This window comes from Meleagris gallopavo, chromosome 9 (assembly GCF_000146605.3).
Source record: "Meleagris gallopavo isolate NT-WF06-2002-E0010 breed Aviagen turkey brand Nicholas breeding stock chromosome 9, Turkey_5.1, whole genome shotgun sequence".
Taxonomy (NCBI): domain Eukaryota; kingdom Metazoa; phylum Chordata; class Aves; order Galliformes; family Phasianidae; genus Meleagris; species Meleagris gallopavo.
Window position 1 is genome coordinate 13,921,113 of NC_015019.2, and position 16,826 is coordinate 13,937,938.

Consider the following 16,826-nt stretch of genomic DNA (forward strand, 5'->3'; position numbering starts at 1 on the left):
ATCGGTGATGGAACTAAAGAATTCCACACAGTAAAGGAATAATTTTTCTTTTCTCTCAAAAATAAAATAAAAAAATGTTAACTCTGGCAACAAAGGGAGGTATCAAAGAGAAAGACTACAAGATTTTTGGGAAGACACTGAATGAAATATTGCTGCACAGGATATTTTTCTTGTCCTTATTTCTTTGTGTGTGATAAAAGAAGCCGTGTAGAACAGCAAGCTGTATGCTAGAAATACAGAAGGTATTCTGAACAAGAGTTTCCTGAGTTTGTAGAAGACTTGGAGAATAATTCTTTAAAAGTACAAAGCATTTTTCACTAGGGAAAATAATTACTTATAGTGGAATGCAAGAATGACACTAACCTGTAATTTAGGAAAATATTGAAGGGTTTTTCATCAGTAATTATTGTCATTTCAGTAGAGCTGTGAGGCCCCAGATGAGAGCAGGGCTACTTGTGCTAGGTGCTGTGTGTCAGGAGTAAGTAAATCTTTGTCTCTAACACATTGTATTTGGAGGAAATGATGGGTGAAGAAGAAAAAGAGTAAATAAGACCTTTTTAAAAACTGTGGTGACTAAATTCTACTTGAAAAGAAGGAGCTTGGGATTTTGTGCAACTTAATATTGTACTAGAATGGAAGTCAAAAGCCATGTTACAGAAAACATCCTTAGTCTATCTGATAGATTTGTGCATTAGCTTGGGAAAGCATGAACATCTTTAAATTCAGTGGCTTTTTATGTACAGTGGATCTTTATTTTACTTAAAGTAATAATAATGTTTTTTCTTTGACGCATGGAGGTCTTGAAACACTGATTGAAGCTCATCTGCCCTACTTGATGAGTAGCATTCTGTTTGATTAGTAATCAACTTGTCCAGCTTTCTTAGTTTCAGCACCCTTTTTTGCTCATGAGCCACTGAATTAATGTCTGGTAGTGAGGGAGGCTAGCAGATCTTCCCCTCAGGTAGGCAGGTACTTGTATTATTTTTTTGTCCCTGAAATATGGGACTTGTTTGGTGGTTCTGTACCTCTGCTACCTGTGTTCCGTCGCACAGTGAAAGATGGAACAGATCTGTACTTGATTCTCCAAGCTAACAGAAGCATTGGGGGGAAAAAAAAAAAAGAATGTTTGGAATTTGCAGTGCTATGTGTGAAGCTCTGCTGCAGTGGGCGAAAATTTATGTGGGGTATTAGAGCTGGCAAAATGGGAAGGGACAACAGAGAAACTGTGATGTATTCATTGGTGCAGCAGTGAATTCCTTAGAGATTCCCCCATTAAAAATTACCCACCCAACTGGCCTTCCCTTATGGCACCTGGGGGAGGCAGTGGATTGCAGGATGAAGGGAAGAAGACACCTCTTGTAGAGCTTTTTCCATCTTCAAAGATGCTGTGATCAAAATGTTTTGCAGTCGTTTTGTTTTACTTTCCTCTGCAGGGTGGTGACGCAGAAGCAATGGGTGCTTCCTATCCCCAGCCATTTTTCCACTTTGTTGTGCATCAAGAGCAACATCCTGGGTCTGAGACATCTCTGTAGTTTGAATGATTGCAATGGCAAAGTACGTAGCAGAGAAGCATGTAATGCATGTTGAACTTGTGGCACAGAATTCTGAAATTATCTATGGAGAGGCCTCAAGTGTGTCTTGATACGATGCCATTTTTGTTTATTTACCAGCAAGATATTAATTACAGAGGAACAGACATCATAATTTGGTGCTGTTTGAGTACTAAAATCGTGATACACAAATGTGTTGGAGAATGCACGTCGTGTGTTTCAAATATATGAAATTCTAGTGGGCATTTATGGAAAGATTCACAAACTGCAGTAATTTCACAGGCTTTGTCCTTGCTTGGTGTTACTGAATTTCTATAATTTTCCATAAAAACAAAACAAAACAACACCACCAAAACAATGCCATTTTCTTCAGTTCCTAATATTTTCTACAGGTCACTGGCCTATATGTACGTATATGTGACCAAAAATGAAGGGCTTTGTTGATTCCCTGATGCTTCTTTTTGATACAGTTCACATTTGATGATTAATCTTGTCCTCGCTGCAAAGAGCTGTTTGTTCTTTTTATCCCTGGGCTAAGTGAGAAGTAAGAGCAACCTGATGCCAAAGCACAGTAAAGGTGAGGCACTTAACACAATGTAAACTCACTGAAGTCACTGAACCTTGTGAGTTTACTTTGTGGGAAAACCTGAGTCTTTGTTGTGCTTTTCTCCTGGCATTGCTCCTGCATAGCACAGCGTCTGTTCTTCACAACGCTTTTGTCTTGGGACAGTTCATGGGAGTGCTGCTGAGTGATGAAAAGCACGGCTTCTTTAGCAGCAAAGTCCTTTGTTTCAGCATTTAAAATATGATTTCCATCCGCACTGACTTCAAAAGAAACAGTAGGAATTCTTGAGAGCCTGATTATCATGGCATAATCACATTATCAGAGAGATTAGAAGCATTTTACTGTGTCTTTATGGTTTGTGGTGCTCTGAGGCACTGGACAGAGTCTTCAAGCGCTGTTAAAATCTCTCTTGTATGATACCAAGGCAAAAGAGACCTTTTAGCCTGTGGATACTGACACCACTCAGAACATGCTTTTTTTTTTTCAGTCAGCTCCAGAGCTGGGCACATGCAGAACCCAAAGTTTCTCACCTTTTCTGTCTCCTCTGGATACATTTGTCTCAGTCATCTGCAGCAGTGCAAAACAAAAACCTCCTAAAATTTTCATAGCTATCACTTCCAGTCATCGTGGAACAGCGTCATTAAACAGGCAAGCTAATTAAATACAGAGGTGTTAACATTTCAAGTGGTTGAGGAATTCTGTGTATTTTCCTTAGAGACCTTGATGGGCTCTGGGTGCTGTTGCCCTCAAGGCTGGTGGCTGTCCTGCTCAGTGCAGGTATCTGCACAGCTGCATTGCCTTGAGGTGAGCTGTGCTCAGCCCATGTCTTGTAAGCTCTGAATGGCTTGGAAGGTTAAAGCTGAGACCAACAGTGTGAGCAAAGCATGTGATTTTCACAGTGTGTTCCTTGTTTTGCGTGGTTGCCAAGGACCACTGAAGAGTTGGGGATTAATGCTATGATCGCTTGCTCCCAATATAAAGGATTCCATTGATAATTATCCCAAAGTGAAAAAAGTTAAAAGTAATCAGCTGAAAAGCCTTTTCAGATGGGAGCCTGTGCCCCTAGCAGTTCACAGTATGCGTAGTGTGCGTGCAGAAAAGGTATGAAATGTGGAACAGCTGTATTTGACCTCTGTTAAAAACTGAGATGAAACAATCGCAACAGGGAGTGATGTGAGGGAACTGCTAACGTTTATAAGAAAACTGCTCCGAGAGTGATGGAACATGGGGTGTAATGTTTTAGCCTAAGTAGGCATAAAAATGATCCTGGAAAAGGAATTTTAAAAATCAATTACGGATACTTTCATTTCATTTGATTGTTAACATGTAAAAATGCATTTTTAAACTAGCAGCAAAGTCTTTTACCTGCCAAGGCATGGAGTGAAGATTTTGTGTGTCTCCAGCTGAGATTATTAAAACCCTTGCAGCAGGGAGCTGCATTCCTTTTGCTGTTTTAGAAGTGAGGGAAATAGAAGAGAAATACAATGCCATGGACATGAGCACTAGAGAACTGAAAGGAGGACGCGTTTTCTTTTAAACTTCTTCTTCCATTCTGTATCTTTTAATGTCAGGCTTGATTCTTTACGTGGGTAACTTTATGTAACACTCCATACCTTGCTAGAAAGCATTGTCCTAAACTGCCAATTTCTACCAATACTGTGGGCTCTTAGAATCTGTTGATCTATTTCAGATTCTCTCAAAATGAACTGAGAAGTGTAAAAATGTTAACACAAAACTCCGTGGTAAGTATTCAGCTGTCAAGTGGCAGGTTCTGAGGCTAAGAAAAAAACAGAGCGCCTACAGCAATATTTTTCCAGCATTGTTTTGCTAAATAACCAAGCACCAGACTACTCCGCACATCTGCAGTGATCGAACAATAGAAGCTCCTCAGTCACAGATGAGTCTCTGCAGTTTTAGAAAATGTTGCCCTCTTCAGGCAATGGTTTGACATTGTACCTTCTTCTGTTGGAAGGTCAAAATCCACACCCTGACTAGAAGGTAATCTAGAGTGTGGAATATAAGTTAATTCACTGTGGGATTCTAGTCTTGAGCCAGCCATGGTACTAGTCTCAAATAATCTGAAGTGTGTTTCTGACTGCACGTGACCTTCTTGCTTCTTTTGTCTTTCTATTGTACTTGAACTAAAGCATAAACAAAAAAGCTTTTTGTATTTTGCACCTTGGAAAAGAGTCTGCGAATTTCATAAGTAGTAGTCAGCTTCATCTCAAAACACTGTTGTTTTACCACATTTCTACAGCAATATGGTTACTGTTAAATCTTTCAGGAATAAAAGGGAGATTTCTGTTACTCATTATCTAATTGTCATTTATCTGAAATAGATCTGAAAACAATCTTTATCTGAAAATGCAAGGGGAAAACTTTAGTCCTAACTGACCTAGCAGATATCAAGTTATGTTAAAAATTAAGCTGGATGGAGCAAACGAAAGTTTATAAACATGGTGTATTGACTTATTTTTTGTTGTATTTTAGGGTCGACCAGGACCAATTGGGATTCAGGGACCGATAGGTGCTCCTGGATTTACTGGTCCAGAAGGTTTGCCAGGAGCAAAAGGTGAGAGAGGAGCAATGGGCCCCCCTGGACCAGCTGGACACAAAGGCAACAAGGTAGGTTCAACAATGAATTTTCTTTTTTTCCCCCCTGCTATAGATCTGTTGTCATGTTTGGTCTATGTTTGAATATATAAGGAACATATTGGACTGTCTGCCAAAGGACAAGGGTATTACATTAATACTTTCAGAGAATCCTCCGCTTTTATTTTGAAGTGAAAACACAGTTTCCAAAGCTTCTGAGCATTACAGCCATCCTGGTAGGTGAACCATAACTAGAAGCACACTGCTTTTGCCAGTAGTTTCTCACTTCACCTGCCCAGAGATGGATGGATATCATTCACGCTACATTCAGAGAGATCTGGAGCTGGTTCCTATGTAGAAGATACCGAGCTGACATCTGAAAAAGGGAATGGATATTGAGTGGAACCTGCAACTCAGTTTTGCAGGTGAAAAGATATTTATAACAGAACTAATATTATAAACTGCCATATTAAATAGTATAACCCAACATAAAGCATAGGTGTCAGTAAAGGGAATGTGCATGATTGGGCACAGTAGCAAATGTACTTTAATACCCTAAGGGTTTGTTCTGCTGTTTCTTCTTAGGAAGTAGCAAAGGGGGCATTCAGACTAGGCAGAAGAGTCAATGGAAGTATGAGCAAATACTTTCACTGATGTAGAGTGGATACATGAAGGTAGTTTACCTTAAGGAAAGTTTACATTGTGCTCTAGGCATGTGTTTGCATCATGACTTTTGGGTTGTGCACTGAGGACTCGTCGTGTCCAATTGCATAAAGTAGTGCAGAGTATATGCTCCCACCACATAGCCTAAAAGAGGTTATATGATAGGAATGTCTGATACTTTAATGTACGAACTGGAATGAGTTTCCCATTTTCATGCATATGTGCTTGGACAAAAGGAGTGCTTCAAGGACAGTAGTTTGAAGTTTTGTGTTGCTTCTTATTTCAAAAATCTGAAGGAAATCTGGGACATCAGGACAAGGACTTGTGTGCCAGGACTGTCCAGATCATCTTCCCATCTCTCTGATGCAAAATGCTCAGATTATATATGCAAATAAGAAAAAGCCAGATAGTTTAGAAACCAGGACCAGCAGAGCAGAGCTTGGTTTGCCACATTTTGCCAGCTGCTGGTAAGTGAGGTACCTAGGTGAATGCCAGATCGCTTCTGCTTTCATATGCTGCAGATACATTCCCCTTTTGCTTAATATTCGTCAACACATTGAAGTTCCAGTCATCCTTTCTCATAAGGCAAGGAACATAGTAAATTGACAATGATGACAATGAAAGTCATTGCCTCAGTATTGCATTAATCTGGAAGGCAAAGGAGTATTCAAAACAAGCACTGGCTGCTGATTTGAGTGATATTTCACAATTCTAGAAGATAACACTGAAGTCATTAAACTCAGATTTTGGAAGAGACAGAAATCTGGAGTTGGAACTAGCCTCTAACAACTGAAACCAATTACCTTGTACTGAAATAGTCCTTTATCTACTCCAGAACTTCTGTTTCTATCTGTTGAAATGGCTGCATATACAATACCAACATACAGTAAGATCCTCGCCTTCTTAGAAGCAATACGCTTTACCTTTCCAAAAGCAAGAATAATTTCAGGTGGGTGTTTTGCTCGTACAGCCTGTTCTACTATTATCCAGAGTAGAGCAGTAGAACCAACGAAGTGATATTCCCTTGCAACTCAGTCAGAGGTGATCTGAATTAATAGAGCTGTCTACTTGTCCCTGGATGGAGGTATAAAAACACAGACCAATAGGAAGAACCATTAAGACTTGTTGAAACTCTTGGAAGATCAAGCCTCACACTGAGAGTTAAATTTACACTGGATTGTTTATATTCCTGGCATCTTATTTTCCCCAGATGTGCAATAGGAGATTATGTTTTTCCTTTAAATTGCCTGATTAAAACATTCCTGAAACACTCATTTGGCATCTAGACAGGCTCAGATGTTCAGTTTATATCTTCAGTGACTTCTGTGGTCAGAGGGAATCTACATGAGATAGTTTGCTTCTTTTAGTGTTGAAAGTTGAAGTCCAAGACTGGAAGTGTTGAAGTGAAAATTATTTCACCAGTGACTGAAATATACAGATTGATAATGAGAAATATAATGTGTTCTCATTTTTATTTCAGGGTTCAATGGGAGTTCCAGGATTTCAAGGCATCAATGGGATCCCAGTGAGTTGGCATATGCAAATATAAGTCACTTGAATGTCTCTTTTCTCTAGAGAAATGGCAATTCTTCATAATGTGTAATGATGGAGACTCTACTTTCTCTGTTTGAAAAAAAATCTAGTTCCCTCACTTGAGTCTTTCATACTGCCGTTTATGCTGTAATTAGTTCTTATCTTGCTTGTTGTGGGCACAGGGTGCAGATTGTTCCAGTTTTCCTTGCAGTAGCCTTCTTATATGTGATAGCTATTATCAGATCTCCTTCAATCTTCTTTTCCTATGATTTGAACCAAAACAGTGATTAGGGCTGAGGCCTCTGGAGAATTCTTGCTTCCAGGCTAGGCTCTAGTACTGGTTTAGATCTGAGCCTTTCAGAAACCTAAAACAGAAAAGAGGTAGGTAGTGCATTTGCCATGTGGTAAGAGTTGGTAACTACTTTCCCTGACCATCAGGAGTTTTTGGTTTGTTTCTTTACAACTTGAACTTTCTAGAAGTTGTTTCCTGCATCATACTGAAAATTATATGCCTAGAGTATTTTGATGAGCTCTCTTTTGCTTTGGTTCTCCCCAGTGATTCTTGGAAAGATGAGTTAGAAATGCTTTGCCTCAGAGAACTTTTTAGCTGGGCCAGCTTTAGAAGTTGCCCCAGATTTCCTTGTTCTCTATTATTTAGCTAGTTCTGCTTTCTCCTTCTGGTATTAGAATTGTATTTCCTTTTTTAATTATATTTTTCCTACTGTATGCTTGTGCTTCTGAGCACTCTTATTCTCTTTCCCATCTACCTTACATTCTCAGCTGGCCAAGAGCTTCGTGATGGTTGAGCTGTGTTTTCCGACTTCCTATCAAACACTGAATTGTTTTGATAGGTTGGCTGAAAATGCACAGTTGGCCCCATGAAGGAGCTCCTTCTTGTCGCCTTCTCTCCCCCAGTTCATCCTTGCCTGTTTTCTCTCCTGCTCTACTCCCTTGCTGCTATTTTTTTCTTTTCCCACCAGCCAACTAACTCTCTAGCTCTGAAAAGAACAAGCTGTTCCCATAATACTTAATTTAATTGAACACGCTGTGAGAACATGCTGTTCTCAGGGTATTTTTTCTGATGAGGCTCTGGAGAAAGGGGATTCCCAACAATAAGGGGAGGATAGAGATATAGCAAAAACTACTGCCAGGTAGTTGGCAGCAGCAGGCATTCCAAGGAGAGAGTGGAGGAGGCAGATGGGAGGATTCAAAGCCTCCAGCATACGCGGATCTACTCTGTCTCCTTTACAATATTGAGCAGGTGGGCCAATGGGAAAGAAGTAGGTTTTGCTGCTTATGAGCAGTGCAAAGCTCACCTTCAGCTCTTCTGTGTTATAACTGCAGGACAGAAAAAGGAGGCAGGGAAACTAATACATATTGTTTACATTCTAGCCATTGAGACAAATGCTTTCATTCTGGGTGAAAATAGCAAACACCACTGCTTGAGGAAATATTTACATTTTTTGCCAGTTGCATTTCAGGATGGGGAGTAGCTTAGGTTTGTTGTGAAATGTACACAAACCGATGCACATTACGTGTTTGTGAGAAATGCATAGCAAAGGAGAAAAAGTATATGTGTGCTGATATATCTAAGAGAGAAGTAAAAATATATCACTATCTTTGCACAAGAATTAACACCCAAACATGAAGAGGGCATCTTCTAAGCCTGCAGGTATCTAAGTTGGGCAGGTATATTTTGATCGTGGCCAAAAGACTGCAAGACTGTAATTCAGAGGAGTATCCCACTGTTGACCTTAATGGAAATGGTGTTCCATAGAATTTCCCTGGGGAATACTGCTGGTAAGTAAATCATGTTGTTGCAGCTGGCCTGACTAATCCTTTTAACCTAATAAATACAGCAGCAGCATGTGTTTATTGCTAGCCCTTCTGTGTCACAGTGCAGAGGAAACCGTCAAATCCTCAGCCCTACTTGGGAAGTTTATTTTTTCCCATAGGACAAGATTCAAGGACACCTCTGGCAAGGCTGAAGCTGGGGATGTATATAGCTTTTCATGAACTATCTGAAGAGTTCTGGAAAGAAGTATTTCTGTGAAGAATAAGCGCTTGTCTGTGCAATGAAAGTTAGAGTTACACGGAGAGGAGAAGTTCTCTATTTTGTGTCCCTCCTAAAGGAAATACAAGCACTTGGCAAGGCTGTAAAGAGGCCACTTTGCTGAAGCAATCCATGAACCTGCTTATTCAATTAGTTTTGTGTTCACCCTTGATTGCACTTGTTTCCCGATTTTTAAATATTTGTTGAGCTCTCCTGTTGGGATGGCCTTTGTGCTAAGCCTGTTAGATTTATAAAAGAGGTCTCTTGGGATCACAGCATTAGTGTATGCAAAAGAGTCAGATAAAGCAAAAGCCTAGATGAACAGTTCAGATTTCCTTATCTATGTTCTTAGGAATGCCCCCTTTTGTGAGAACAGAGCACAAGTAATCTCTCCAGCCTGTTCTTAGCTCAGGTTTGTAAGCTAGTTACTCTGCCATGTCAAAAGTAGCAACTGTAAAAGCTTCTTCTTCACCTTAGTTAGCTGAGGTGCTTGAGCTGAACTGATGTGTCTGACACGGGAATTGGAGGGGCTGAGAATGAGTAAATGGAGTGGAAATTGTTGAACTAGTAAAGTGCAACTATTAACTACTGTTTTTAAGAAAAAAAATTACAGGCAGATTTTTGTGACTCCCGAGGAAGCTGGTTATGCATGATCAGTATTGCTACAGATAAGATTCTTAAAACATAATGAATTCTGATTGCACAATAGTCAGAAAGTAGGAAATCCCATGTTTTTCTTCTAGAGCAAAAGAGACAGCATGTGTCTGTGTGTCCATCTATGTCATGCTTTGGCTCAGAACCACGGACATGGATGCCATGGGATTAAGTGACAGGGCCACAGATGTGTTTAATACACATAAGCACTCACTGTAGTCAGCACGATGTGTATCCTCTTTGTGAGCCCTCCTCACATGTTAAGGGGATACCCAAGTCTTTTGGGCCTCTTGGACACTGTATTGGGCCAAGATTTAGGAGATCTTGCCCAAAACATTTCCCAAGACATGAGGCCCTTTGGTTAGCTGCTTGCCACAGCTGGCTTTTGGCCAGCCCTGGAGGCTCAGCAGCTTGCTTCCTCCTCTGTCTGAGGGGCAGATGTTGGCTCAGCTTCCCTAAACCCTGCAGTTGGCCAGCTTATGTTGTAACCAGATACGTGTGCACTTATCTCACATAGCTTCTGTATTGTTGCTGTAAACAAAGGGAAGGATCTCACAGGAATCAACCACTCTGGCCTTCCTCTGCAGTCACAGCCTGTCGCATCAGAGACTTGCTGCTCTTGGGTATGACATACTGTATGGATGGAGGAGGGTGGCTTGCCACTGATCTGTTCCAAATTTGGGAACCAAATGAAGTGGCAATAAATTGGTGCTTCAGCCCTTTCATGTAATTTGACTGGGGCCTGGCGAGTTCCCTGCTTGCATGCCACAGGTGGGTGCTTTGACCAGCAGAGTTTAATCATCAGGGCTACTGGTACTATATACACTGTGGTGCCTTTAGCTAATGCTTTGGGATGACTTCATTCTATGTCCTGAGGCCTTGTTACATTCAAATTTATCTCCGTCTACATCAACTGCCTAGATCCTGCAGCGGAAATACACTTTGTGTTGATTCGTTTGCACCTTACTGACTGATAGATGGCTGACGTGGTCTCTCTCCTCTCCATTTTGTTGGCACAAATCACCACGTAGGTGCGCTGGACCAAGGAACTCATCTGGCTGAAATTAAGAAACAGAATAGTTATTTTCTGCTGCATTGTTGGTTTCTTGCCTGTGTGAGTGGTGTGAGTGGCCAGCAGCAAGCAATGGCTCTTTCAGTAGCAGCTGATACTGGTGATCAGTTTGAATGTTTAAATAATCATGTTGTAAGTTGCTCTGCATCCTTGGGAAAGTCACTAAGCTACTGTGTGACCCCAACTTCGCATCTGTAAAATGAAGACTATTGCATTTTCACATTTTTGCAAGGCATTTTAAGATCCTTAGATAAAAGACTTTACATTACTACAAAGTTCTCATTGAGTTTGGTCAGAGCACATGGTATTGGCTTGGACTGAAAAGACCTTCAGCAACAAAATCTGGTTTATTTTATGTGTCAAGCGTGAAGGATTGTTAATGTTCTGGTTTATCTCCATTTTATCCTTGTTTCTTCTTCACTTTCCTAGCATGAGTCATAACTCGTTTAATGCCGTACCTTAAAGATGAATCTTTGGGATCACACAAAAACACTCTGGAAATGATACAAAATCAAGGTGTACTAAGGGGAGAGAGAGAACTGTCAGTTACTGATTCTTACTCCCTGAATTTCATTTTTCTTCTTACCACAAAACATCGTCTTTGAGTGCCACAGAGCTTGTTTCTATGAAAAGGTGGATAGGATAAAGAGAAGCTTAATACCTGGGCAGTGTGACTGACAGTTTTGCCTTCTTTTGTTTTGCCAAAGTATTCCCATGTGATACTGAAGAAAAAGTAACTAAAGGCTCTAATTTTTATCTCCTTTGCATCACTAGGGTGCTGAGTCAAATGAATAGAGCCATGGCAAGGCTAAACTGGTGTGAAATCAGAATTAGGTACAACTCTTTCCCACCCTACATTTGATTATTAATTGACTGTTACAAAAACTTTCTTTTAAAGACTACTAGCTTCATTAAATATTCCTCCAGTTGCTTTGCCTAAGGTTTTAAGTTTAATAGAACAAGGAAAGCTGTTTTGTGAATGATGTGATGCTGGAGTTGGAACATCTGTTGAACTATTAAAAGAAAGAATCCACAGTGGAGAGGAAGAGAAGTCAGTGAAACTTTCATCTTTGGAACTGTAACTTTGGAATTACAAATGCTCAGTATTGTTGAACCTGCCTTTTTCCTTGTTTTTACATGAGCAACTTCCATTATCATTGTCAGGTGCACCCTTGCACTGTGCTCCGTGTCATGTGCTGTGTATTTCAGATTGTGCTTTCAGGACCTACTAATGCACAAGTTATGTACTTCAGAAAATTATCCCTTGGAGAGAAAGATAATTGAATCCAGCCGATGTTCTAGGATTTAATCTTTGGGGAGGATAAACAATGCTGGCTGAAGAACCTACTTCTACTGCAGCCTGTCATACACTGAACTTGAGTGGGAGTTGCCTGTTTCCTTTGTTTTGTGTTGCTATTTGGAAGACATAAGTTTTCTAGGGACAGTGTTGCTAATAAAATACCACCTGTCAGTCATCCTCTCTTCTTCCTTTTTACACAGGGTCACCCTGGCCAGTCTGGACCCAGGGGTCCACCTGGCCTCGATGGCTGCAATGGAACCATTGGGAGTCCTGGTGTTCCTGGGACAGATGGATTTCCTGGCATACCAGGGCTGCCGGTACGTCCCAAGGCAGTTGTAGTGTTTTGTTGTCACTAAGCCAGGATTTGCTTTTCTTACCAGAGGTGGAAAGGTAGCTCCCAAGTTCTTAGGAAGAACCCTATAACCCCAAGTTCCTTAGTATTCTTAGAGCTCAGTGTCATTTTCTTATTGAAATTCCACTCTTATTTACTGTGTAAATGTTAACTTTTGAGGCTAAAATGAAGATCCTGTGACAACGTGCTCCTGCACCACCCTATCTCTTTGTCACTAGCAACATTCAGGCTGACTCAGAAGAGACTGTGATAAAGTTTTTAAGAACTATAATGTGTCAGACATCTTCCAGTTGAAATGTTTCAGGTATGGAATGCTGATTCAAAAAAGGAATTGATCGTATCTCTCTTTTACATGTCATCCAGACTTGAAGTTTATGTAATGTTGAAAATAACAAAGCAACAAAAGCAAGTTAAAATATGACTTTCTAAAATAACTCATTTACTCATACTTCCTGCTCAAATTTCTGTGTTGTAATGCGTGTGGGATTTTATTTTTGGCAAGAAAAGCTGCTTGGATCAGCTAACTCCTTTCAAATTAAGGTGGCAATTACATGAAATCACCTTGGATAAACTGCATGGAATGATGAGGATTAAAATAAATTGGGTAAATCTAGAATTATGGCAGCTGCTTTTTCAGAAGATTCATGCATGCAACCTGTTGTGTGTTGTTTTTTTTTTGTTTGTTTTTTTTTTTTTGTCTCACTGTTTCTAAGCAAGTATGGTAATTTACAGTGCTACAGAAGAGATATGTGCATGTACAGGGCAGTTACAGCACGTCAAACAGATTCAGGGAGAATCTTAAAAGTTTTTAGAGGCCTAAAATAAAAGGAAAATCTAATATAAGCAGGAAAATACCAGAGAAAATGTTTGCAGAGTGTTGTTTTTCTAAAGCCTCAGAAAGTCTTAAATTCTCCTAATACCACTGCAGTGCTACCTTTTGTAGTTTGCTGGAGCAAGAAGTTCTTTATACTGAATGTAATTTCTTCCAAAGCCAAATCAGTATATTTTTTTCTAGAAATTTACTTTTGTCATTTATTTTTTATCAGGGTCGTCCTGGCCCAAAAGGTCTTAAAGGAGAACCTGTTTTTGCTCAAGGCAGCCTGAAAGGAATGAAGGTAAGATTTTCTATAGGAGAAAACACAGGATGAGACACACTTTGATGTCCCAGAGGTTTCAGGGCTGATGCAACAGCTTAGGCTGCTCATAATGCTAAACATGGGCGTTCTAGATAGGTCTGAAGGCAGAGCAGAGAAGAAGAACATTCATTCCTTAATGGCAACAGAATACTCTCAGAACTTGAAATTGTTTCATCTTTGCAGCACTAAAACATCTTGTTTATTGCATACTGGATTGCTGGCATATAACTCATCCTGTTACTGTTCAGAGTAGTTGCTGGTCCTTTACCTGTCTCGAGACAGCTAGCACCATTCATTTGTTGGTGCCAAACCATAGATATGAGGAATTTCTTGTAAGCTTACCCTGATTTACATGAGGTAGCTTATTTGTATTTATATTCTGGGTTTAAATGCGTGAATACCATATTCCACTCGTACTATTTCATCATTTATTGCTTTGAAGTCAGAATTTAATTCTCTGTTTAATAAGGACCTTGCCCTGAAATGTCTGTATCATGTCTGCAATTTCATTTCCTATAAAGAGAATACAGACTATGGAAACATGATCACAATTTATTATTCCAGACAGTGAGTAGGTCCTTCAATATCCTAATATAAAAATTTAGTTCTTTGTTGCCTTGAAGCAAGCAATCACCAGCTTAGAGTGGTGTTAACTTTTGACAGAAGCACGAGGCTTGGGAAAAAAAGTGTAAAAGATTTGGTACCTCTTGTGTACGTTCAGCAGCCTCATTACTCACTAAATATAGAAAATATTTTAAAAAATTTCCGTCATGTAAGGCCCCTCACACTGACCTTATTTTTGTCAAAATGGTGAACTTTTCTGAAATTCTACCTATACTTGTATATACAACAATACATTGGTAAAAATTAAATAGATCTTTATTTGTGGAAAATATAGATTGTTTGAAATAACGTTTTATGGTGTTTGTAATGAAAGTTTTTGTAGTGTGTTTTTCAGATTTTTTTACAACTAATGCAACTTTTTAATGCCACTTCAGTTTCTTTTGCTACCTGTAAATAAAACAGTCGTCGTTATTTCAGACTTTTGGAGCATTTCTGTTTCCCAATTTAAACATGGGAGCACAGGTGTCAGAACTAAAAGTGAAAATTAACTAAAAGCAAATATTTCTGTTTAGACTAATGAATACGTGTTTGTAGCCCTTCATAGTTTCTTGCAGTGACACAATGGTATTTTTACTGATGCGCTTTTCATTTTTAGGGAGAAAATGGTCTTCCTGGCTTGGATGGTATTTCTGTAAGTTATTTAATATGGGGAATTACAGTTTTTAAGAGTATTATTGAAAATAGGTGCTTTTCCTTGTACTGGTTCTCAGGGACACTTTTCAAATTGACGGGCCATGTATTTTCTTTATACCAGTAGCTTGAATAACCCCAGTTTTTTAATGGTATGAGTCGATCCACGTTATGGCAGCAGAAGTCAGATTTTGCTATTATCTGTTCTGTTTTTCCCTACTGAATTCAAACGCCCTTCTACCATTCAAATCTGTAACTTTGATTTTCAACTTTTGTCTTGTAATATGGATTGGGTTCTTAAAGAATGTAAATGAATGTACATAACTGGGGGGCTATTACTGTATATTTTCTGAGATTGCTTCTTTTGGGGTTGATGGGATAGGTGCTACACATTCTGTATTTCTCCTATGTTCTTCTTCTAGGGCTCCAAAGGTTTTCCAGGTCCAACAGGTTCTGCAGGCCCTATAGGATTACCAGGTTTGCAAGTAAGAGGCCCTGACTGTTGTACTTCTTGATAGAATAGTTCAAAATGTTGGCAGTTTTCCATCCTTGACTACATTTGTCTCATCACAATGAGCAGAAGTTTGTGTGCTTCTAAAAGGATGAAGCACGTTCTTCAGATGTGAAATACTTGAACTCAGACTGTTTAATCTCAAGAGCCAAAGTTCTCCTCTGGAGCAATGTTCAGAGCAACAGTCATGAATAAGAGCTCCAGCAAAGCCCTAGAGCACCATCTACAAACAGTACTTAATGCTTCCTCATCTCAGGACTAGAGGAAATATTCTGATCTCTGCATGTTTAGAGCCTTTCTCATGAAATGTGCTGAAAAGTTCATTTTCTGAGATACTAGAAGAGAGTTTTATTTGGACAGCCATAAAAACAAACTAAATGTTTGTTGCTTTTGAATTAAGATTTGCTCTTAACTAACTGTAGCGCCGAAGGACTATGCTATCTCTCATAGATATGAAGACTAGAAGATTATTTTATCACTTGCTTTTGCTCTAGGAACAGAGATGAAATGAAAGTTCAGGTACCAAATGTTGTTCCTATTATTTGCATCCTACTTAAGTCTTGATCTTGTCCACATTTAGGGTCCAGTGGGTCCTCCTGGGCCACCAGGTCCAAAAGTAAGTACCTACATTTCTGTCATATTGCCACATCTGATTGTTGGCTATTTTTTTTTTTTTATCATTATGGTGTGCCTAGATGATAATGATACTGATGTTGCTGATTTTTTTTTATTCATTGTCATCTTTTTTCTCCCCTAGGGTAATATGGGATTAGGCTTTCAAGGAGAGAAAGGAGAAAAAGTAGGTGAATCTTGTTCTGGTACAGAAGAAGTGTAAAGTTATACTCAAGTATATATATACTGAAGTGTTCCATCATAACTTTATCCTCTTGACGGTGGCTGGATTCCAGCATTTTCTTCTTTTGTGTTTCCTTTTCTTCTTTTGGACTGAACAACAGTCCAAATACTGAAGAGTCTTGCTGGTCGCTGATAATGTTTTGCAAAGAAAAGAGAATGGGAGCTTTTCCTGAATGAAGTGAGGGAAGAAAATCTCATTTCAGTGCAGTGCTTTCATGGCTATCAAGACACAAGGTCCTCTTTTGACACCTTTTGAATCTGCTCTTCATTTTATATGGACCCTTAACTCTTGTACTGAATTTTTCTTTGGAATTTACACTCTGTGAATTTCATAATATTTTTTGGATTAACTGATGCATAATTTATAGTCTTAGTATCTTAATGAACATCTTGCAGTCTGTGTGAGGGGTTTACAGTGGCATAATGGGGCTTCTCAGAGATCTCAGTTTGGGGCTTGATTCTGCTGCTATTAAAATCAATTATCAGTATACTACATTTCTAGTTGTTTCTTGACTTCTTGTCTTGCACATTTCTCTTCAAAGTGTTTCTGGCATGTTTCTCTGTTGATTTTTTTTTTGGTTCTTTATGTGGTTTGTATCCACAACTTCTCTAAAACAATTTTAATGTGTTTTGTCTTAATTTTCAGCCTGATTTTTGGCTTTTATGGCCAAATTCCTGTGCCAGTGCTTAGGCACACAAATATTTTGTACAAAGCATAAAATTAGACTGGATTTTT

At 39.3% G+C, this 16,826-nt stretch overlaps 1 protein-coding gene across 1 annotated transcript in view; it reads left to right on the plus strand.

Moving 5' to 3' along the window:
* The window catches only part of COL4A6 (collagen type IV alpha 6 chain), an 86,688-nt gene that overhangs the window by 40,950 nt on the left and 28,912 nt on the right, over positions 1–16,826 (plus strand). The window contains exons 4-11 of the mRNA XM_031554736.1: positions 4,606–4,740; positions 6,851–6,895; positions 12,183–12,299; positions 13,381–13,449; positions 14,690–14,725; positions 15,147–15,209; positions 15,816–15,851; positions 15,993–16,034. Coding sequence (XP_031410596.1) covers positions 4,606–4,740; positions 6,851–6,895; positions 12,183–12,299; positions 13,381–13,449; positions 14,690–14,725; positions 15,147–15,209; positions 15,816–15,851; positions 15,993–16,034 — 543 coding nt within the window. The remainder of the gene's footprint in view (positions 1–4,605; positions 4,741–6,850; positions 6,896–12,182; positions 12,300–13,380; positions 13,450–14,689; positions 14,726–15,146; positions 15,210–15,815; positions 15,852–15,992; positions 16,035–16,826) is intronic.